At 37.1% G+C, this 25891-nt stretch overlaps 1 protein-coding gene across 5 annotated transcripts in view; it reads right to left on the minus strand.

Annotated features, from left to right (window-relative positions):
- Kcnk2 (potassium two pore domain channel subfamily K member 2) overlaps positions 1-25891 on the minus strand; it is a 159973-nt gene that overhangs the window by 43592 nt on the left and 90490 nt on the right. For 4 of the 5 annotated variants that reach the window (XM_048357687.1, XM_048357689.1, XM_048357690.1 and 1 more), the window contains one exon: positions 25732-25849. The exons of the other annotated variant lie outside the window; for it this stretch is intronic. In XM_048357687.1, coding sequence (XP_048213644.1) covers positions 25732-25849 — 118 coding nt within the window. The remainder of the gene's footprint in view (positions 1-25731; positions 25850-25891) is intronic. 5 annotated transcript variants of the gene reach the window in all.

Here is a 25891-nt window from a genome sequence, read left to right on the forward strand (position 1 = left end):
TTACCATCAGGAAGGATTTTCCCTAAATAGCTATTGTAAATTAACCTGTAAATAGATCATCACCAAGATACCTGTATGGGCCACCTTTATCTCAACAGTTGGCAGGACATTTTTCTGATTAGAATTTATAGGTCCTATGAAGTAAAATCTTTAAACACTGTAAACACTTAGAATTATTTGCAACAATTTATTTTCTGTTTATCTTTCCCACTTTAGTACCAATTTTATCTATAAAATAACAAGTTTAGTACCAAGTTTATCTATATATCTTCTAGATAAATGGTAGGTAAGTAAGTAGGTGGATATAGATAAATGACGATGATGATGATGATAGATAGATAGATATAGATGATAGAATAATTTTAACTTCATAAACTTGAACCATTCTTGCCTTAATTAGTGCATGATTGATAATTAAATAGTGTCTCTTTACTGACTCACTGACATAAATACAAACCCTCAACAAATTTTGGAAAGAAATAAATGAGGAGAAAAACATACAGTGTTTATGTTAATTAATGAATTCACTATTTTTTGAATCTAAATTACATAGCTTTTAAACCTTTTTTAATATAGTAATTGATTCTAAAATTCATTGGATTAAAACAGTAATCATTAATAAACACTTCAAAATAATACTCACAAGAACTAAAGCTTTCTTCTAAATGAAAAAGATGATATAGCTATAGCTTTAAAATTAAAACTACATAGTAAATGCTGAAAATGATACATAGAAAAGGATACTTGCATAGAAATTCATGTAATATTTGATAAATACATCTCAAATAAATTTCAAAGGAGTTTATTAATCACAAAATAGTAGTAGCAACCTACTTAGAAGTATTATATCATGGGGTTGGTAGTAGGGCTCAGGTGATAGAGTAATTTGACTGGCAAGTACAAAGCTCTGAACTCAAAAGTATCAACAGAAAAAGAAAAAGCAGCATTATATTCTTATCTCACAATATATATTAAATATAAGATTGATGAAACCATCATAAGTTAGGACCATAAATCACTAGGAAACATGAGTAGCTGCCACACAGATAAATGCATGGATATTGACTTTACCTTCAACTTTCTGTACTATTTTACTTAACAAAATCAGCAAACGTAATATTAAGATCTGAAAATAACAGATGTGCACCATTGTTTGCTTTAGACACTTCTACATGCTTACAGTGTTTCCACAATAGTAAAAGAAATGGTAGATTAGGAAGACATTGGATAATATTCTGCAACATTCCTTCCTAATCATACTTTAAAAACTGAAACTAGAAAATTATTATTTTATCATGACAAAGAAGAGTTGTCTCGAAACACGGAATATCATACTTAATATTAACGCACACTGAAGGAACTCCCCTAAGGCCTCAAGGGGTAGAGCACTTGTTTGCCAAGCATGAGGCCCAGAATATTTTTTTAAAAATTATATCCATTTTACATTTATTGTTATTCTGAAAATTGTAGCAGGTGTAATGTTGGTAAGAAATAAAAGGAATACTTATTATAAAAAAGACAAATATATCCGTTGTGGGTGGAATTAAGTGAGTTATTAATGTAAAAGAATACAGAGAATTATTGAATTAGAAACATTTGATAAAAGAGCTAAATACATGATAAAGATGCAGAAACCAATAATGTTAGGATAAATATGCAAAAACCAAGAGTGTTATAATATTTTAACATTATCTTAGACATTCTAAGTGAAATGAAAAAATGCTTATTTATAATACTAATGGAAATATCTACAAGAAATGTGATCAATGTATATACCTTCAGAAGACAATTAGGCTAGTGTAGAATAGGATGACACAAACCAGAAGTGATGAAAAGATCAAGAGAAGCACATTCACTTACTTAGCTAGAAGATTTTATTTATTTTTGCAAAAGACTAAAAGTAGATCCTTATCACTAGTCTTAAACTAATACCTATTCTAAGTGGGTTAAGGGTCAACTCTGAGTACTACTATTTTTTTTTTTTTTGCCAGTTCTGGGGCTTGGACTCAGGGCCTGAGCACTGTCCCTGGCTTCTTTTTGCTCAAGGCTAGCACTCTACCACTTGAGCCACAGTGCCACTTCCGGCTTTTTCTGTATATGTGGTGCTGAGGAATTGAACCCAGGGCTTCATGTATACGAAGCGAGCACTTTTACCACTAGGCCATATTCCCAGCCCTCTGAGTACTACTAGATAGTAACTTCATGAACAGAATTCTAATCCACAACTGTGCAAATAAGAGCAAAGACTGACATCAAACTAAGTATTGTAGCAAGCTAAAAAGCTTTTGCACAGCAAAGGAAAATATCACCAAATGGAAGAGAAACTACAAATGAGGGAAATCACCAACCTTTGTTAGCTATATATTTGAGAAAAAATTAATAAGCAGAATACAGAGGGAGTTAAAAAAAAACTCAACTCCCAAAGAATCAACAACCTATTTAATAAATGGCACCAGGCACTAGAGGCTCACGCCTGTAATCCTAGCAACTCAGGGGCTGGGATCTGAGGATAAACAATCTAAATTGTTTCCAGCCCAGCCAGGAAAGTCCATGAGATTCTTATCTCCAGTTACCCACCAGAAAACCAGAAATGGAGCTTTGGCTCAAAGAGAATGCTAAAAGCTCAAACCCCAAGTTCAAGGCCCACAATGATAATGAATGAATGAATGAAAGAATGAGTGGAAAAATAAATTAACTGACAATCTTTTAAAGAAGTACAAATGACCAATGAGTACATGAAGAAATGCTTAACATCTCTGGCCATAAAGGACATGCAAATTTAGATGCTAGCAAGGATGCTGGAAAGAGTAGAACCCTTATATATGTGATTAACACCCTCTCACTCACTATGAAAAGACGGACTCTTCTGATTCCTTGTAGCTTTTATAGTACTTGCTCCTTCTATCTGGCATAGCTCCGCCCTTTGAGAGCCGTGCTATAATCCTGTCCCTTCCGACTGCCTATCTCACACACCATTCCTTCTAACCAACTTTGTAAGAAAGCTAGAGAAACCTTAGTGATGCTGCCTGAGGAAAAGAACCTAGCAAACATTGGAGAACAAACATGGCTCCAGGAAACATGATTCTCATTAAGAAACAAATGGATGGTCAAATAGAAAGAATGCATTTCAGCATTTACACCTGAGCATTGTTCTTCTATCACTGATTTTGAATCAGGGATGCACAGCAGAATCACATATGAAACTTTAAAGTATCCTCTGCACAACAATGAATTGTTTTCTATTGAGAGAAGACTGTGCGTATGCATTTCTAAGTGGTTCTGACTGATAATGGTGTATGGGTCTAAAGCTACAAAAGGTGAAGAAAGAGTCTTCTTGAGAGGAGGTAGACAGGGTAAAAATTAGGAAGCAAACACAAGTTAAAAAGAACTCAAAGCTTAACCTTTAACCCCCAGTACATCTCCCTTTGTCCTTAGAATGACCTTGACTAAACTTCTTTTCTAGACTGACTATAGTATCAATATAGTGATACAGTCCAGGAAAGTGGAGTGGTATTCTATCACTATGCTAACCAATAAAATAGTAATTAAATAATGTTTGTTATCCTGTAAGTAAGGTAATGCTCACTCTCTCAGATATGATGCTAATTCCTTCATCTATACATACAAACATATACATATACACATACATATATTTAGCCTTCAAGACAGTCTTATAAAGTTTAAAGGCAACTAAGCTCTTCTCTCTAATTGTGGAAGCTGAGGTTAACTGAAGTGAAATAATGTGCTGAAGATGATGCAAGTTATTAAATAGTAAGGCAAAGATTTAAACCATTATCTCAAACACTTAAGAGTATGCCTTGGACCAAGGCTAAAAACACTGTTAAAAGTTTTTTTTTTTCTTTATCTAATCATAGCGTATAGATCTACACATAGACATGCCACTCTGCAAACATTTGAGTTTGACATAGTCTTAGTAGGAAGGAAATGTGCAGGTAAGTGAAAAAGTAATGTCTCAAAGTAACTAAGTCAAAGGGGAAGTTTGACATTTTGTGTTAACCCTATTATTGCCAAACTTTTTGGGCCAAAAGCCAGATGCCTGCAATTCAAACTGTATTTCACAAGATGGCTCCCTTGCTATTTGGCCACGCAACCTTACACAATAAAATCTCACATTATACTTGTCAGTTTGCAGATCTATAGGAAGTTGAGTTTTCTTAAGTTGTTTTTTGAATGAACTTCAGCCAAATGCTTTTGTTAACAAAGTGCATTTATATGATCTACAAGACTAGTTCAAACATTGAGAGAGAATTCTCCACTTAAAAAGTCTTTACCAAAGAATAACATTATTATTAATGAATCTGGATATATTATCCCCTAACTTCCCAAGCTGCTTCCTTAATACACTAGAAGTGAATGTGGGTCTTCAAGTCCTTCTCAGTCCCTAGATACCTTTCACGATGCCAGAAATGAACTGTTCTATGCTCAACTCATAAGAGTTTAAAGACAAGCAACTTTAATGAAATATGAGCTCTAAATGTTGCCCGATTATTTCTGAATGTCAAGCCAAGAAATATCTGCTAATTTCATGTGCTATTTCAATGTTTGATCATCCCACTATTAAAAAAAATTGTTGTCAAAGAGATGTACAGAGGGGTTACAGTTTCATATGTAAGGCAGTGAGCACATTTCTTATCAAACATGTTATCTCCTCCCTTATTTTTCTCCCACCTTTCCCCCCTCCCCAACTCCTCTCCCATAAAAGTTGTACAGTTGGTTTACAGCATATTGTCCTGTAAGTATTGCTGTTGCATTGATTCGCCTTTTACCCTTTGTCTCTCCATTTTGATGTTCCTCTTCCCTCCCCTAGTTCTGATAAATGTATATACAATATCCAGGGTAACAAACTCAGTGATATCAGGGGTAAAACTATGAGGAAGAGAAACAAAAGAAAAAGGCATAATTTTACATGGTGTGTTGAAAATAATAATGATAAACCACTGGAGTTCATTTCTCCTAGCATCATCTTATGTGATCATATGTACATAGCTATTGAGCTATTGTGATCTTCTGCTAGGACTATCCTGGAAGTGCACTAATTACTACCAGTGAGGGAAACCATAGAGTCTATGTTTCTTTGGTCAGTTGTAATCATCCCACTTTCATTCCCAGAAGGGAAAGAAAGTGATCCAATACCTTCAAGGAAATGAGAAACTATTTCTAAGCAAAAAAGAAAAAAACTGAATAACAAGTTTTCCCCATGTACTGAGAAAAATTAAACACAAAGAATCTGAATGTTTAGATATTGTATTCCTGAAAATCAAAATGATGAATATACAAAGACTTTTCCTATAGGAACTTTAGAATAATTTGATGTTATATACCTGTCCTTGCTATCAAACAATGAATTATGAAAACGAATAAACAAAGCTATACTATCTATAAATGATAGCAGCTACCCAAGGATGATAAGGAAATACAAAGGTAATTTATAAAATAAAAGATGAGATCATAAGGTCTCTGTGGGAAAAAATATATAAAAGAACTTTCAGGGCAAGATTGGTGTTATATACAATATATCCCTAATATATTTTATATAATATAAATATCTACTATAATATTTATATAGTATTTATACATGTTATAGTATATGTAGTATTTATATGCTATGTATGAATATTACATACAATACATATATAGGTATATGTGTGTATGTGCCTACATACACACACGTATGTGTGTGTATATATATATATATATATATATATATATATAAATAAACTATTAATTTCCCTTGGCCCTGTAGACTAGACCTGGGGACAGAAATTCTGTAAAGCCAATCTCAACAAGAACTCAGATCCCAAGGGCTAATGTTATTCTCAGCCTAGAGACAACCACTTTCAGTGCACTGAAAGTGTATTGAGCTGTTTTGACTTTAACTAGAAGCAGGAAGAATGCAGGTATCTTTGCTCCCATTGTGATGCTCCATAGACACGTCGCGATCACCTTGGTTTCCAAGAAAGGCAGGAATGATTGAAAACATCTCTGTGAGACAGAAATGCTTGGATTATCCCTGAGAAGTAGCAAAGTCTTGTAGCATATAGATTACCCTCCAATAGAGATATTTACTTAAATGGAGGAAACACACAGCTCTCCTTTTTTTTCTTCTTATTTATTGTCAAAGTGATGTACAGAGAGGTTACAGTTTCATATGTTAGGCATTGGACACATTTCTTGTACTGTTTGTTACCTCTTCCCTCATTCCCCCCTCCCCTCTCCCCCTTTCCTCTCCCCCAAAGAGTTGTTCAGTTGGTTTACACCAAACAGTTTTGCAAGTATTGCTTTTGTAGTCATTTGTCTTTTTATCCTTGTCTCTCAATTTTGGTATTCCCTTTCACTTTCCTAGTTCTAATACCAGTATATACAGTATCCAGGGTACTCAGATGAGATACAGTGATAGTGCGGGGACAACCACAGGAAGGGGATACAAGAGGATCATCAACAATAGAAGCTACGGTTTCACATCACATGTTGAAAGTGATTACAACAGTGATATATCACTCGTTTCCATAACATGGAGTTCATTTCACTTAGCATCATCTTATGTGTCATAGGGGCATAGCTGTTAGGCTCTTGTGATCCTCTGCTGTGACTAGCCTAAACCTGTGCTAATTATTCTCTATGAGGGAGACCATAGAGTCCATGTTTCTTTGGGTCTGGCTCACTTCACTTAGTATAATTTTTTTCCAAGTCCTTCCATTTCCTTACGAATGGGGCAATGTCATTATTTCTGATAGAGGCATAAAATTCCATTATGTATATGTACCACATTTTCCTGATCCATTCATCTACTGAGGGGCATCTGGGTTGGTTCCATATTTTAGCTATGAAAAATTGTGCTGTGATGAACCTTGTAGTGCTGGTGGCTTTAGTGTGTTCTTGTTTGTGGTCTTTTGGGTAAATGCCCAAAAGTGGGGCTGCTGGGTTATAGGGGAGCTCTATGTTTAGCCTTCTGAGGAATCTCCATACAGCTTTCCAGAGCGGTTGAACAAGTTTACATTCCTACCAATAATGAAGTAGGGTTCCCTTTTGGCCACATCCCCTCCAGCATTTGTTATTGTTAGTTTTCCTTGCTCTCCTTAAGTGCTGAGAGTGATAGCAACTTCTTTAGACCACTGGCACCCAGGAGAACATGAACTGAAATGTAGATCGGCTAGGCAATACCCAGAACTAGGACTCTTAAACTATGCTTACCTTTGTCCCATGCCCCTAATTCTTCTATATTAAAAACAAACACTGGGGCTGGGGATATAGCCTAGTGGCAAGAATGCCTGCCTCGGATACACGAGGCCCTAGGTTCGATTCCCCAGCACCACATATACAGAAAACGGCCAGAAGCGGCGCTGTGGCTCAAGTGGCAGAGTGCTAGCCTTGAGCGGGAAGAAGCCAGGGACAGTGCTCAGGCCCTGAGTCCAAGGCCCAGGACTGGCCAAAACAAACAAACAAACAAAAAAAAAAACACTAATGTCTGTACCCTGAGATGGCTGAAGATGATCAGAAGAGCCATAATTTCATAGCAACATACCACTTTATAATCTTCTTTACCTCCCATGTTTCTTTCCTAATAAACTTTCCTATTTCTTTCACTACTTTGCCTGAATTCTTCTCTTTCAGGATCAAGGTTGACTAGCTTTGCTAGCCTTCCAATAATGTAAATAGTAAGACCATAGAATTCTGCAACTCCTCTGTCATCAATCTTTTCCTGAAAGTTATTAGATAAAATAAGCACATAATTTTTCATTTTTATCTGGTATGGTACATGGAACTTGGTGGACATAAACGATTGAATTATCAAGAAATCTGTATTATCTTTTTTTTTTTTTTTTTTTTTTTTGCCAGTCCTGGGCCTTGGACTCAGGGCCTGAGCACTGTCCCTGGCTTCTTCCCGCTCAAGGCTAGCACTCTGCCACTTGAGCCACAGCGCCGCTTCTGGCCGTTTTCTGTATATGTGGTGCTGGGGAATCGAACCTAGGGCCTCGTGTATCCGAGGCAGGCACTCTTGCCGCTAGGCTGTATCCCCAGCCCTGTATTATCTTTGATTATTATAATCTTCCTCAATTGCCTACAGCCTCATTCAAATTTATTTCCAAGTATACTGGAAGCAACATAGCAGAGTGGTTAAAACTACAGGTTGCAGAGCCCAAAATTCTCCATTTGAACCAAAGTGCTACCATGCTCAATGCCTGTTTCCCCATTTTTGACACAGTGTTGACATCTACCATCTACATAGCATTCATGAAAGACTTATAGCACCAAGCTTGGTGACTAGGCAGTGAATATAAGCCAGATGAAATCACTTAACTGGACACAAAACTTGACTCAGATACTACTATTAATTCTCAGAGTAAGTGTCCCTTGTTTATAAAAATAGTAGAAATGGTCATGCTACTTTTCTTCCTGAAATATGCTCAAAGAAGGTTGAGGCAACATTCTCTTTTTGTATGCTTTGCAGATCATCTGAAGGTATGAAAACAGCTACTTGATATCCAATCTATGCAGTCAAATTCTGTAAATGATGTCAGTCCACCTTTCACTCTCAGAGGCAAGTAAACATTAGGAGTTAACAGAATATTTCATCATCATTCACCAATGATGAACATTATCTGTTACTTGCCAGTTACTTTGACATTTCTCATAGGATTTCCTGGTAGTTTCTTGTTTGAGATGGTTTATTATAAAAGCTAGAGCCACAGTAATAATATTTAAGAAGGTACCAGGAACAGAGAGGGATGGGAGAAAGAGAATACAGTTGATGTATTTTTTAATCATAAAATGGGGACAGTTGAAATAGCCAATAAAATTCTAATATCATTACTGCACAAATGCAGAGAATCAAGGCCAAGAAAATTGAAGTATCAACAATAATTACACAGCATAGGTTGAAGAGATAAAATGCCAAGTTTTCAAGTACTCACTGATGGTATTTAATATAATTTGACTTGAAATAAGGGTCTAAGAGCCTGTTTTTGCTTTGGCTATTATCTTGGGGCAGCAATTCAAAACTCATCAACTACTGTCTGTCTGAGGCAGGAAAAGAGAGAGAGAAAGAGAGATTAAACTCAGTTTAAATTCAACATCCATTTATAGTATCTTTAAGATCCATCACTGCTATGGGGGTTTAACTATCAATATTCTTTGATTTTAGCAATCCACATCTTTGAATTAGTCAAGATTCACTGTAAAAATCATAGTTGCCACATCTTTGCACTTTTACATATCTCAATATTTCCATATTTTACATATTTCAATACTATTCAGCTATATGTAATAATGCCATTGAGTTTAAATACCACAGTTTCTCACACATAGTGAAGGAAATTATACCTCACACCTCATTAAATATTTACAAGTAAAAAGAGTGCTGGAGGACATTCTTTTTTTCAGTCATGCATGATGTTCATGCAGATTCCTCTGAAAATCACTTGCGAAAAACAAGGCCATCATCCTACTGAGGAAGCTGAGTCTTAAAAGAAAATCTCTAAACCACTCTGAGGAAGAGATCAACAAATATCACTAGCTGTTTCAAAATTTATGCTAAATATAAATCATTTTATTTCTTCAACATATGATGCAAAGTGGTCTATCTCACTGGTCCACCCAAGGCAGAGATAAGAGGTCAGGTTACAAGCATATACTATAGCCACAACATCACATACCCATTGCCTGACTCAGGTGTGTTGTTTAATTTTTCTGTCTCTATTTACATATCCAAAAATTAAAACAATGGCAGCAAGTACCCCATAGAGTCGTCGTAAGGATTCTTGTAAAGAAATATTCCCTCATGGGCTGGGGATATGGCCTACTGGCAAGAGTCCTCGCCTCGCATACAGGAGGTCCTAGGTTCAATTCCCCAGCACCACATATACAGAAAATGGCCAGAAGTGGCGCTGTGGCTCAAGTGGTAGAGTGCTAGCCTTGAGCAAAAAGAAGCCAGGGACAGTGCTCAGGCCCTGAGTCCAAAGCCCAGGACTGGCAAAAAAAAAAAAAAAAAAAAAAAGAAATATTCCCTCTTATCTGAGTGGATAAGTCCCAAGAAGATGGATAACAATGCATTATAATAAAAGTTATATAAAACCTATGAATTGTTCCTTTTAAGAATTTTCCATTTGATATTTTCAAACCATGGTGGACTGCAGGTAATGGATGAGGAAGAAAGCAAAATTAAGACATGGGCCAGGCATGGGTGTCTCACACCTGTAATCCTACTTACTCAGGAGGCTGAGATCTGAGGCTCACAGTTCCAAGCCAGCTGGGGCAGGAAAAGTTGCAATACTCTTAACTCCAATTCACCACCAAAAAACTGAAAGTGGAGCTGTGGCTCAAGTGGCAAAGCACGCTAACTTTGAGCAAAAAAAGGCTCAGGGACAGTGCTCAGACACTGAGTTTAAGCCCTGGGGCTAGGAAAAACAAAACAAACAAATGTAAAACTCCACAGATAAGGAAGACCTGCTGTGTATTAAATACATAAAACAGTATCAGGCCTCTAGTGATGTTATATACACTATTACAACAGAAGAGACCACGAAAAAGACAAACTTGTCACTGTGATGCTATCATTTTCCTGACCTCTCAATGTCTCTGCAATTTTATGTTTTGTTTTTTTTTTTAACACTCTATACAACTTATTGATTTCTGTGCAGGAAAGAATCATCCAGGGCTGGGAAAATGGCCTAGTGGTAGAGTGCCTGCCTCATATATATGAAGCCCTGGGTTCGATTCCGCAGTACCAAATATATAGAAAAAGTCAGAGGTGGCACTGTGGCTAAGTAGTAGAGTACTAGTCTTGAGCAAAAAGAAGCCAGGGACAGTGCTCATACCATGAGTTCAAGCCCCAGGACTGGCAAAAAAAAAAAAAAAATCCTCCAAAAGCACAAATAAATCATCCAATAACTGTCGGTGTCTGTTGATGATCCTATGCTAGTAATCTTTTTATTGGAACTAAACTACATAAGAGAGATCTTTGCTTTTTGTCAGGAATTTCTTGCTGTCTATAGTTCACTTGCCATGATTCTCCACAGAGGGTACAATGTGTGCTATTAGCTTCGTGGGCTGGAGAGAACGGTGGATGATACATCCTCTTTTCTGAGTGGGGACATTTGATTTAGGAAGATGTGCAGAAGGATGGAGAATCTACTATAAGCAAAGCACTGTGAGCTACTTGCATCTAGGGCATATTTTTTCAGTTAATTCTCTAAGTGAACACTCAGGGGAAAAAAATGTATTGAAACATTTTACCAAGGCACAGGATGCTAGGGGCAAACTGAAAGTAGCACAGCCAATGTTTAAAGGGAGCTCAACCCAACCTCCAAGTCCTACAGTCCTTTCTATAGAAACAGGTAGCATGTTTATCTCTCTCTCTCTCTCTCTCTCTCTCACACACACACACACACACACGCATACACATATGCATACGTATCCACATCACTTTGTTATATATTAGAAAATTTTAAGTCCTAATTTAAAGAAAGGATTTTTCAGGAGGTAGGAGGCTGAAAAGAGTGTGGGAAATATATTCAATTTCATGCTACATTCTTATATCATAATTACTTACACTTACTCACTTATACTTACTCACTTAACCTGAAGTATAAAAATATAATTTTGAAAAGGTTTGCCCTTGCTTTAAAAATGGATTCTACATACAACACCCTTACACACACACACACACACACACACACACACACACACACACACACACACACTTTGGATGATCTGTTCAGTGAGGAACACTACTCAGGATTGCATGTTTGACCCCAAATTTATTCTATTCAAAATCATCCTAGAGTTGAGGAGTTTACTAAGAAATCAGTATGACAATTACCAAAGGCAGTCGAGAATAACAGCTAGGAAATGGCTCTTTCCTGTTTCCATAGCCACAGAGTGCATTGAGAAAAATGTACAATTGCTGAGCAGAAGGAAGTGAGCTGAGAATGAAGGGCCCCAGGGAGGCTGCTCCCCCTGAACTGACTGGAAAGGCTTCTCTGGACCCCAGCTCCCCTCACTGTCCACGGGTCAGAAACTCAAATCCAAAGTGAAAATGATGAATGCAGACAACCGAGTAAAGACTCCATTAACATTGTTCCTCTTGTGCCCAGACTAGGTTCTTGGTTTATACTCTCTGGAAAGTCTTTTGTCCAGCCTATGTTCTTGGTTTATACTCTCTTGAAAATTATTTAACTAACATATGACATACTTTATTATTTTATTTCCTTATCTAGATTCTTATTAATTTTTGTCTACTATTTTGATGTACTCTAATCATCTAGAGACTGGTCTGTGAACTCTGGATAAATATCTTTGGAGTGAATGAATAAAAGAATGATTCAGAAAAGCATGCCTCTGAAAAGAGAACACTGCAGAAACCAGAGTATGTCTGGAGTCACAGTGAGGGAGAATGAAATATCATGTCTATAAAGTCGGAGCCCAAATCCAGCAAGAAATGAAGTCACTAGAATATGAAGACAAAATTAAGAGGTCTGGAGGTGCAGTGACAGATAAACAACTTGCCTAGTCTGTGAAACAGCCTGGGTTTGAACACAACAGCCAGAGTTTAAATGACATTTGGGGATACACAACAATTCAGATGACAGATAACTTTGCCTAGACAAAAAGTTAATGAATTGGTCTCCTAGTGGCCCCCTCCTGTAATTCTAGCTGCTCAAGAGGCTGAGATCTGAGGATTGTGGTTTGAAGCCAGCCTGGACAGGAAAGTCCATGAGACTCTTATCTCCAACTAACCACCAGAAAACCAGAAGAGCAGCTGTGCCTCAAGTGCTAAAGTACTAGCCTTGAACAAAAGAGCTCAGGAACAGCACCCAGGCCCTGAGTTCAAAACCCATGAACAACAACAACAAAAAACTTAATACTAAATAAAGCAAAATTTGAGAGTGTGTATATATATGTATATATGCACATATATCCATACATATGTCTATATAGACATAGGTCTATATAGTACCTATATAGTATGTGTGTTCATATAGTATATAGTATATATAGTATGTATGTACATATAATATATATTGTATGTATGTGTGTATGTATGTATGTGTGTGTGTGTGTGTATATATATAGGTCCTGGCCCTTAAACTCAGGGCCTGGACACGGTCGCTGAGCTTCTTTTCTAACTACACCAGAGGCTGACACCTGTATGACTGTGGTTCAAAGCCAGCATAGACATAAAAGTCTTCCAACTCCAATTAACCAGCAAAAATATGGTGGTTAAGACAAAGTTCAACTGGTACATCACCAACTGTGAGGAAGCAAGCCAAGGGGGAGCATAAGGCCAAGAGTTCAAGTTCCACTACATACAAAAGATAATAGTAACAACAATAACAAAGCAGATTTTCAAGAGATGATAAAAAATGTATGACTGTGTGGAGGCAGAAAAATAGGTGCAAATTTCAAATGTATAATAAATGTGTGCACACCCTGGTATGCATGCATATGTGTGTATATAAATTATGTGTAGGATGACAACAAGAAACAAGTGGACAGATGGAGAGGGGCAGATGAGTGAAGAGGAGGGAAGGAGAACACAGCAAGAATTCAATGTATATCCTACAAAATTGAGAAAAGTGAAGGAAGGGGCCAGTTGGGAGGGATAGTGAGAATGTTGAAAGGGGTTTATCAAGATGCATTGTATTCATGAACTACTTTGTTAATATTCCTTTGTATAACTTCTTAGAGATAACAAAATCTTAAGTAGATAGACAGATAGATGATAGGTAGGTAGATAGATAGATGAATATGGAAGTAGGAATTATGGAATCATATTGCTTATTTGACTGACCTTTGTTAACTAGTGTGCATGAACTCCCTACTGAGTCTCCAGATAAAAGCCCATTAGCTTTTCATTTAAAAAGTGAATTCCATTAATTCTTTACTATTTCATTTCTAAATGCTGTCCTGTAAAAAGGAATTTCCTTTATTGACATAAGCAAAATATTTTCCTTGAGGTACTGTGATTTATATATACTTCCTAGAGTTTCTCTGGTGTTCAAAAGGTTATTAGCACTATATACTTTCAGACTTCCAGTGACTATTAAGAAAAGTCAACCAGCAGATACTATAAAAACATGGAGAGTTTATGAAACATGATTCACAATCAAGACTACGATTGATTTATTTTCTCTCCAGTATTAACAATGTCTTTATCTTTTATTTTACTTTTTTCTTCTTTATTGTCAAAGTGAAGTACAGAGGGGTTACTGTTTCATATGTAAGGCAAGTACATTTTTTATCCAACTCCTCCTCCCTCATTTTTCCCCCACCTCCACCCTCCCCCTTTCCCTTTCCTCCCCTTGAGTTGTATAGTTGGTTTACACCAATTGTTTTTGTAAGTATTGCTGTTGCAATGATTTGTCTTTTTATCCTTTGTCTCTCGATTTTGGTATTCCCTTTCCCTTCCATAGTTCCAAGAGACATATATACAGTATCCAGGGTACTTAGATCAGTTACAGTGATAACAGGGATAAAACCACGGGAAGGGAATATGACAGGGAAAAAAAAGGTATGGTTTCACATGGCATGTTGAAAATAACTAAAACAAAGATATACTATTTGTTTCCATAACTTGGAGTTCATTTCACCTAGCATCATCTTATGTGTTCTTTATCATAACAATCTTTTTTAGACTGCCAGAATTCAACAATTTCTACTCCTCAATGGAGCTCCAAAAGAATATACTAACTTCTTTTTTCTGGCACTTAGAATTTATTTTTAATTTTTTTGCCATTTTATTGTTATTGTAAAGTTAATGTACAGAGGGATTGCAGTTACATAAGTCAGATAGTTACATTTTTAACAATGCCACCCCTTCCCTTGTTCTCTCCCAGTTTCTAAAATAAGATTGGTAACACTCCAGTTCTCTTAAATATAATATCTCATCATGTTTATAGAAAACAATTCAGAATCTGAAGGAGTTGGGGATAGCTGAAAATATTTGAGACTATAATACCACTCAGACCTAAGCAGCAGAATAAGACTTCCTTAACTTTGGAAATGATTTCTGGGAGGTTCCCTTCTGGACATAGTCAGCTCTCAGTTATTACATTTTCTACCATCTACTTAGCAAATGATTACTATGTTTCAAATACAAGATTTCTTCTCTCTCCCATTTTGAAGTGGCACAAAATTACATTTTTAATCAGAAAATCAAGATAGAAATTATTCAATCAAATGGTTCTAAACTCTTTTGTAGGTTATGGACCTGTGGCAGTCAGTCTTTATTGGAACAAGGAGTGCTGAGGAGATTACTAAAGCACACTTATGGATGCATTGGTAAGGTTGTTTCTAGGGAAGATAAGGGAGGAGAAACCTGCTCTGAATATAGGTGGTACCACCCCATTGGGTGGAGATGTTAATGGACCAAAAAAGGCAAACGAAGGAACTGAGTATAGGCATTCCCTGTTTCCTGGCTACCATGATGTGAGCTGCTCTTCTCTGCCACACACCCATACCATGACAAACTGAAACCTCTGAAATTGTCAGTTAAAGTGAATTCTTTTTCCCTTAAGTGCTTTGTTAAGTACTTTGTTAAAGAGATGAGGAAAATGATGAATGCAGAACCCTTTTGAGAATCAGGTGTATACGCCTGGGCCCTTCTCTCCCAAAACATGGTTCTAGACCCATGAAGCTTATCTGCATACTTTTCAGAGGTTTACACACACACACAGAAAGTCACAATTCTTAGTTGAATCTTTACTGAACTATAAAGAAAAAGAGAAAAACCAGAGGATATTAATTTAAAAATTATATGCAAATTGCTGGGTACTGATGGCTCATGTCTGTAATCCTAGCTACTCAGGAGGCTGAGGTCTAAGAATCAGGATTCAAAGCCAGCCTGGGCATTAAAGTCTATGAGACTCTTATCTCCAGTTAACTACCAAAAAACAGAAGTTCAAGCAGTATGGCACTAGCTTTGAGGAAAAAGGCTCAGGGGCAGTGCTCAAATCCTGAGTTCAAGCCACAGGACACACACACACACACACACACACACACACACACACATACCATAAAGAAAGAGTGTGTGCTGGTGGCTTACACATGCAATCCTAGCTACACAGGAGGCTGAGATCTGAGGATTGTAGTTTGAAGCCAGCCTGAGCAAGAAAGTCGATGAGATTCTTATCTCTGATTAACCACCAGAAAATCAGAAGCAGTACTGTGGCTTCTAAGTAGTAAAGTGCTAGCCTTGAGTGAAAAAGCTCAGGGACAGCACCCAGACTCTGAGTTCAAGCTCCATGACCAACAAGAATAATAACAAAATTAATATGTACTTTTTTTTAATGAGCCATGACTTTCTATTATTTATGCTGTCACCATTTCTCTCAATAGTTGGGTAGAATTAAGATTTAGCTTCAGGAAATTCCTTTCCACTTAAAATGAGCCATAGCTGCAAAGAACTTTTATGCACATAAACCATAGTACTTAACCATGAATCTTATTTGGCGCAGGCATTTCTTTCATAAACATGATGGTGGCCTTACAACACCACATAAAAATGCCAATTTTCCAAGAGTATGCTTGCACCGGTCCAAAAACTTCAACAACAGCAATCGCAAAAAAGAAATGAAAAGAAAAATAATTGAGAAGAAAGCAAATATGTAGCAGCATTTCCTGGACAAATGTGAGGACATTCCTTCCTTATCAAATGAAACACTTGAGATAATTACAAACAATATTGTTCTCATAATCAGCCCATGATATGTACATATCTGTTGGTCTGTCAGATGCTGTACACAATCTGTAATCTAGGGCAAACAGTATAGTATTTCAGAGGTTAGAAAGGGAAAAAAGCTGGGCACCAGTTGCCTACATCTGTAATCTAGCTACTCAGGAGGCTAAGGTCTGAGGATTGCCAGCCCAGGCAAGAAAGTCCATGAGACTCTTATCTCCAATTAACCACCCACAAGCCAGGAGTGGAGTGGTAGCTCAAGTGGCAAAGTGCTAACCTTGAGCAAAACTGCTCAGGAACAGTGAGTGTCCAGGCCCTAAGTTCAAGACCCAGAACCTGCATAGAAAAAAGGAAGGAGGAAGAGATTCCTTGCTTCAATGTTTGAGGGATAGTTGCAATATAACAAGAATTGGCGGTGATCATTTTCTAGAAGACTAAAAATATGTTACTGAAACCTTCCCCCAATAGGCAGAATTAAAGATAAGTGTGCTTTGTTTGCGAATACAAGCAACTCCTGATTCAAATGGACAAGGGGGACTATTCTGCTAATATCCAATGACCATATCCTCTCAATGAAATTTCTGTGAGAGCAATTATACTAGGCTGTATTATCCTATTAACATTAACTAAACAAAGGGCAAGGAAGTCTACATCCCTAACATTCTCCAAATCCCTTTTCAATCAGCATGGGATTGTGAGTACCAGGAGTACTGGGTGTTCTGATCTGAACCTCTTCTAGTCTGATGTAATGAACATATGCAGACAGACGGTGACTAATCTATTTCATTATTGTCTAGCAGTCTACCCCGCTCTATATATAGTAATTCAGCTTTATTACACATCTGATGTGATTTTTGGACTCTGAAAACTTAACCTCTATTCCTATGCCATTTTTGTGACAAATGCATTTCTGATTAGAAAATAAATAAGCCCATATGCAGAATTTGAATGGCAGAGGCTTATGTTAACATCTTAAGATGAGTTTCATGTGCACTAAATGATCCAGAAGGAACAAAGAAGCAAAGATGCAAAACAACTTATTATTTAACCTACTAACATCTTCCTTTCTTCTCACTTCCCTTGTATTCCTTTTCCCCTTTCCTCTGCTCCCCTTCCATTCCCTTCCCGATATTTCCCAAAATAAGCACCCTCCTTAACAAATTGGTACAAAGGAAAATACAAAGTAATTAGAGCGGAAGTTGAAAGTGATCGTGAAAATCTATTGCTCTTTTTAATTGGTCTGTAAGAACATTAAGTTTGATTTAGAATGTGCTTCCAAAAGCCATCGTTCTCTGAGAGACTGGTGAAATGCCACAGAGTTATGAGTGCACTAAATTTATAAGTTAACACTCAACACCAAAGCTGCAATGACATCATGCCATAGGCCACTGCTGGCTGACAGATTCTACACCACCGCTTCAAGCCCCTTCAATTCCAAGTTCAGATAGTGACTTCTGAGGTCACACAGTTGAACAGCAAACGGTAAGACTTTTTTCCTCCTCACACTTTCAAGTTATAATTTCCCACTACACACAACAGCAAAAGCACTAGACTTCTTGCTGAAAGCGAGCTTGAGCATTTATAGTTTGCAGTGTGACTGGTCTTCTAACATGCATTGGTATAAAAATTGCTTGTTAAAATTGCTCTAAACCTTACTCTTTTTTTCTCCTTTTCTTTCTAATCAATTAAACATTATGTCAAACTGGCAGGATGTAAATTTGCAGTAGCTCTGTGATCAGATCATAATAGCTGTAGCAATTCAATTTAAATAAAAGCAAATTGAAAACTCCAGTGGCCCATTCAATCTCTAAAACAAAACAAAAAAAAACGCAAGGAAACAAAAAGAATCATAGAACCTTCATCTCTGAATTCAGTGTCAACTCTCAGGTGGTAGAAAGTAAGAGTTTTTGGCAATATGAGACATATGTCATTCCAAGGAAACGTTTTTTATTCAGACCTCCAGCAGATGCTTTGGGATCTTAAATTAACTGCAGATCAAAATGGTGACCTTATTATTTACATTCCAACATGCAGAAATCATGACAACTGAGAGATACACTGAAATGAATCCGAACCCTTGTTCCAGTCCAATTTTCACTGTGGAAAAGTTCATTATTTTAATTCTATCCAATTGTATGGATGATGAGTATATATTAATATATAATTATAGTTACATATTAATGTATGAGTTACAGTTTAGTGCCATTGGATAAAAAAATTATCTGAATTTTATTCTAATCTTTAAACTAGTTTCAAAATCATAATTGTCTGTTGCTTTTTTTTTTTTTTTTTGAGACAGAGTCTCAATATGGAATCTTCACACTTTTGGTCCTCCTCAGCCTTCAAGGCTAGGACCACAGGTATCTGTCACCATGTCTGATTCATTATATCATCCTTGTAAACTGCATTTCCAAGACTTTAACTGGCTTCTTATGAGCGTCAAAATATGTTAACTTTAAAATGTTAATTCCAGAAATGGCTTAAAATTTAAATCCTTTCCCAAGCCACATTTCTAAGAGATAAGTATATCTTTGCCATAAACTTTTTAAAATTCATTTATCTGTCCTCAATTTACCTTCCTCACTGCCATCCTCTTAGTTTGAGTCAACATGGTCTCTTATATAGATTAATTCAATTACATCCTTGTCAAGATTTTTCCTATCCAGTTCCCTGACTCTGATACCAATGCTGTTTCCAACAACTCAAATAAATTTTGTAGGGTCCAAACCCACAGGGCAAGGACTCAGTCTCACCCGACTGGCCCCACCCCAGTCACCAGATTGCCTACACTTCTTCTTCAACTACAGATTCACAGGTTCTCAGAATCCCTCTTCAGGCGGGGACATTCCTGAGATGGATTCAAAGACCTCAGGAGATCTCTGTATTTGCTAATGCTAGTTTATTATAAAGAATATATAAGTCAAGACCAGCCACGTCAAAGGAATGCATTAAGCATGCACAGAAGTACAGAACAAGGAATTCCTTTTTTTTTTTTTATAACTTCCTCTGGCATATCACCTTTCTTTCTATGACCTTCATGCATTCACCAACCCGAAGTTCTCTTCACTTTTCTTAAGGTAATTCAAGGAGGATTCATTACATGGACATACTTGATCAAAAACACTGGACTTTGGTGACTGAACTCAACACTCAACTTCAGGCCACTCTTCCTTCCTAGTAGGCCTGAGACAAAGCAGATGGCTCCATTTCTAATCACAATTGGTTTCTGTTATGTTCTGAGTTCACCTCCCAAAATTCTTGTGTTTGTAACTTAATCTCCAACACACCAATGTTTAGAAGTGGACCTTTGAGAGGTGAGTTGGTAGGATGAATGGCTGTATTGTATAAGTGATTCTCAACAAAAGAATAAATTCAGCAACTTCCCTCCACCTCGGTTGTATGTGCTCTTACCCTTCCACCTTCTACCATAGGATGAAGGCTCATGGGCTTCCAACCATAAACTTCCCAACCTTCAGGACTATAAACCAAGCAACATTGTCTATAAATTATCCATTCTACAAGACTCTTTGGAGTAGAAAAAAAAAAAGCAGATGAAGACAGTCCTGGCTATCAACTACATTCTAAAATTATCTAAGGCCAGAGAGGAGTCACTTAATTATCAGAAACATAGGTATGATTGAAACAAACTCATGATGAATACCAAAAGGCATTACCACCCCTCAAGAAATACTAAAGACTGTAAAATTCTGTTCTAGGTAACTGGAATAGGGATCAAATATATATTTTTATTAGATATCTTAGTGCATTTTGTATTGCTACCCCAGAGTTCCTCTAACTGTAATGTAGAAAGTAAGTTTATTTGGTTGACAATTCTGGAGGCTGGAAGTTCAAAACCATAGCACAGACATCATTAAGGATCTCTTTGTCAAATACCCAATGGCAGAAAGACAGAAGGGTAAGAGAACAAACAGAAGGACCAGAATCCTCTTGACTTAGCCATTTCTTCCATGTTCTATCTCTTGATACTGTTGCACTGGGGATGCAAGACAATCACCTCTAGGGGAGCCACCCAAACTTTAGCAATTATACCACACTGCTCGTGGCTCTTCCTGCCTCAGCTTTTGCCCACCAAAGAGCAGCTAGAGGCAGGTCAAACCACATTCTCCTCTGATAAAATCTTACAAAGGTTTCTTCCTAACTTCAGAATGTCACTATAATGTACTGACTGGACATGCTCTAGCTCTTGCTTTATCCCACTACTCTTACTTCTTCCTCCTGCCTCCCTTCCTCCAGATTTCCAGTGTCTGCCATCAGACTGGCATCAGCTACATTCCTCAACTATGCCAAAATCCACCCAACTCCGGATCTCTGCCACTTCTGTGCCCTCTGACTGAACTTGTCTTTCACATCTGCTTCCATAGCTGATGTCTTTGCAACTTTCAGGTTTCAGATTAAATGTCACCTTGTCAGAGCGTTCTTGTGAGCAACACCTCCTTTAGAATACCTCCCACTCCCTGCTCTGACTTCTCTCTATTCTTTCACATGAGTGACTTCTGTAGCTTTCATTGCCATCATTCATGATCTTATTTATTAATCTTCTGATTGGCCAGTGTACCTTTCAACCCCAATGCAAACTCCAAAAGGCTGAGTAACTACCTTGTATTCCTTGCCTGCCTGGATTAAAGAAGAAACAAATAAAAAAGTTGAGGGAGGGAAAAAGTACTAAAATAAAGCTTGCTAAAATAACACAACATATAAAATCTTTAACTCCTTTGTCTTATAATTAACTAATATTGTTCTCTATGAATTATAACTCTGTTGCCTAAATATTAATTTCATTTTCAACATTTTGACTCCTCTTTATTCTCTTAGTCACCAAGATCAGTTGCTTCCTGCATCTAATTCTTTGAACATTCTATTTTCCTCTCTGCCTTCAACCCCAACTCCAAGCATTCTAGGCAATACTCTCATGCTGAGGACCACAGTCAGGGTCGACTAACTGGGCTCTCAGCTGGACCATCAGCTTCCACTTACTTTCTTCCTGACACATCCATCCCCTAATGTCCCTATAACCTTTCACTTCACTTTTTAAAAATATGCCTTATTTCACTCTCATAGGTATGGAATCCTCAAAAATAAAATTACATTCAACTGTGTTTGTCCATCTAAAATAATTAATAATGTCTTCCACTCTCCTTTTATGAATTCCTCTGGTCTACTCAAAAGCTCATCTTTCTATTCCCCAAAGTAAGTCAAAAGCATGACAGCCTTTGGGTTTGGGGTTTTCTCCTTTCTCAGCTTAAACAAAATAGTTTCCTCCAAGCCCAATTAAGATCCAACGCCTCCATTTTCATCTCTCCTCTCAGCTCCAAGTATACCTGCTCTCCTTCTTTTCACTTCGTAGAGCACTTAAGGCATTGTTCCATGGGGTGTTTGATTACACAAGACTTACTATTGTCTTTTATGTATGGAATTTTGACCTCTCGAATGATATTGAAGCAGTGTGTATGTCCTTACTTCCTTATATCCCCAGTGGTGGCCAAAGTAGCACTGATCTAACAGAAGCCACTTATACTGACACTGACTTACAGAACCCTGATGAACCCCTTCAACTACTACCAACCATCCCAGATGACCAGCCATACCTGAACAAACCCTCCTGTCCCTCACCCTTGATCATTCCCACATACGCTCTCCATGCCTGGAATGCTCCTGTTCATGTTTATTTGTCAAATCCCTAATTTTCTTTCTAGTCTCAATTAGGACAACACTAAGGAAAACATCCTTACCCTTTAATCACCCACCAAATCGCCCTCATATCTAAGTACAGTGTTGCCCAACATAGCCTCATGAAGTACTCTAAAATTTTAGCCCCCAAAACACTATACTATCAATTTTTAATTTCCCATTGGCTTCCTTGATTGACCTGTGGACAACTTGAAATCACAAATGTATTCTTTATCTTTGTGACAGCAGAGAACAGTGTTTTGACTTTATGTTGAACAAGTAAATGAAGAAACAAAACAAGCTGGTAGTGAAATCCATTGAAAGAACTAAGAATTTGGTATTACACATAACCAGTTCACATGCAACATTCCATATCTCGTACCACTTAGCATCATAGTTGGATTTTACTCCTTAAAATAATACTTAAGCATCAGATGAATTACACATTAGGAATACAGAGAAGAACCAAACACATACAAATCTATAACCTCCTAGAAATTTTATATTACCATCAGAAAGAATGCTGGTTAATTTGGATAGCAGTAAATAATTCTAGGCTGAAGGTTTATGCAGTAAAGGGGACAGGAAATGCTTCTAGTAAGAACCAAAATGATGGATTTCTGAAAACTAAGCAGGAGTTAAAGTATGAATCTACTTTAAAGGACAGGTCAACAACGTTGGCCAGTATCCTAGAAATGGAGTATGAAAGAAAAGGAAGAGTTGAAGATAGACTTTACTCTCTGCAACTGTGAAATATAGAATTTGAGGATAGTTTAGAGGGGTAATAATGCTAGAAAAAATGTGTGTACATATGAAGTGATTGTTTTAAAATTACACCTTAAATTTCAATGTGTTATTTTGTACAATTACCCTTCCCTTGGGCATATATCCAATGAATAATGCTTATGTCCTCTTCTCTTAAAACATAAAATGACATTTCATAAAATAAAACAGAAGATCCTTGAACAACTGCAATCAGCCTACATTCATGAAGTATTGCCTAACCTAGGCACATGATAAAAGCCACTAAAATTTTATGTTCTAAAACTTTCCCAAGTTCTATTTTTAAAATAATCAGTGTAACATCTCTAAAACTGTAAGTAACAGTTCCTATGACTATCTACAAACAGAGGTCACACAATTGTGATCACTATGCCATTAATTATATCTTGAATTGTAGTGATTCATAATTCAGGTGTCAAATGGACCCTTAGAAAGAGGCTAAACGTTTCTATCTGTTCTGAATTTTAATCTAGCACAAGGTCAGAGCAGGTAGCTTTGACTTAAGAGTAAAAAAGTCCCCATCTAAATGACTCAGAATGACTTAAGCCATCTAAGACTAAATACTTGTGCAGAACAGTATGAGATTTGGGCCTTCAGGCAATACATAAATAAGCTACATAATCAGCTACTGCCTTTAATGGCTATAATTTGGGGTAAGAGTAGCAACAATGGTTTATTTTCTTTTCATGCAATGAAGTATATGTCTGTAAAACGTACTGAATTTGGAGAATCAAAAATTGAGAGTTTATAAACGTATGATGCAACAGTAAGTCTGTGTAATGACTATGTCTCTAGCAAAATTGTTCAGTGGAGATCATGATGAGTTATAACTTGGATCGCTTGCCAGTCAGGAGTTTTCACTGCACAGAAAGGACCATTCTCACTCAGTCTGGGGGATTTTTTTTCCCTTTGCAGTCTCTAAGTAGTTTACACAATAAATGGTATTTCCATGGTAGAACTGGCCAACATGTCTAACCCTCAAACATAACCTATCATTATGGTTAGAAATCAAAGTTGCTATTCTTCCAGATTTTCACAGCCACAGAACTCTTGACCTGGCTGATGGAAATGTAAGCATAAACATTGTTTCTTGACCCCATAACAAAAGCAAACCTCCATATACAGAGGTATTTATTTTGCTGGCAAGTGATCCAACAGGCAGAGGCCACTACAGTGGACTCTGTATAAAGACAGGACACTGAAACATCCTGTCAAAGGAAGGATTTTAAGTGCAAGTTCATCCATAAATTTTCCAAGTTCACTTAGTGAGAACTTTGATATAAAATGGTTAGATGAAAACTTTCTAACCAACTTATTAATGCATGCAATAAATAAGTATAACTTTTAGAAATTTAATTCACATCACAACCAGGGATGAGTCCCATGTGAATCCCAAATCTCATTGTAAGTGGGCATGCCTACAATGAAAAAGACTTCCCTTAGCACATGCGTTTTTTTCCCCACTTCAAATTCATTCAGGACTGTGACAAATGAGTCCATTTCCTGCCTTTTTTAAAATACGATGATTTAAACTCACCACCTTCCATGAGGAGGAAAGATGGAACCCTTTCCAATCCTCATAGAATGGCAAACATGGTTTTGTTATGGGGTGCACTGAAATACTCTATGTAGTTCCTCAGCCTGAATAGCTGATTAAGAGAAGATGTGGGCCTGGGGATATGGCCCTAGTGGCAAGAGTGCTTGCCTCATATACATGAGGCCCTGGGTTCAATTCCCCAGCACCACATATACAGAAAACGGCCAGAAGTGGCGCTGTTGCTCAAGTGGCAGAGTGCTAGCCTTGAGCAAAAAGAAGCCAGGGACAGTGCTCAGGCCCTGAGTCCAAGCCCCAGGACAGGCAAAAAAAAAAAAAAAAAAAAAAAAAAAGAGAGAGAGAGAGAAGATGTCTGTGCACCCTGCCTGCTCCCTTGAAGGCTGGGTGAATGTAGGTAGGATCAATTAAAAATGAGACTCTGCTCCACCACGTGACTCAACATTTCAGCAAACAACAGGACTAGCAAATGCATCAAGGCTCTAAATTGGTTCCTTTTTGTAATCTTCATATTTTAGTGTTAATTTTTAACATATTCATGCTATTATCAAAATATGAGCTATAAAGCCCGAGTTATCATAATACATGAACATATGACCTATATATAAATAGCCTGTGGAAACAAATGGATGAAGGTGATATGCAAAAAGGATATTAGGAAAAAATGTAAAAATTTGTATCCAAGTCCTTCCCTGATATACTAAAGACTCATGAAAATTAAAAATTATTTGCCAAAGATTTGATTGTGTCAAGCCAATCTTGACATTATATCATATATTGTTCAAAGGACTCTACAGGGTTGCTTCAGAGTAGCATACGTAGTTTAAACTTAGGTCAATATTCTGGAATGATAACCTCATTTCTTTATTCCTCCTTTGAAAATCAGCTTAGTACAATTCAGTTTCCTACCATAAGTAGGCCATTTTGACCAACTATACAAAGAAAATTCAAACAAAAGCATTTTAGACCACAAATTACAGCAAAATAAAACAAAAAATAGGTTGTCTCCTACCTATGGTTGTAATAACAGTGCCAGCAAAGAAGAAGGAACTTCCCAAATCCCAGTGACTGATTTGATTGGAGGTGTTTCCTAAGGGAATAATCCCTGCATTTATTGCTGCCACTATTTGCTGCAAGTTTAAAAAGAAATCGATCAGTACACATCAAATCAC

This window comes from Perognathus longimembris, chromosome 11 (assembly GCF_023159225.1).
Source record: "Perognathus longimembris pacificus isolate PPM17 chromosome 11, ASM2315922v1, whole genome shotgun sequence".
Classification (NCBI taxonomy): domain Eukaryota; kingdom Metazoa; phylum Chordata; class Mammalia; order Rodentia; family Heteromyidae; genus Perognathus; species Perognathus longimembris.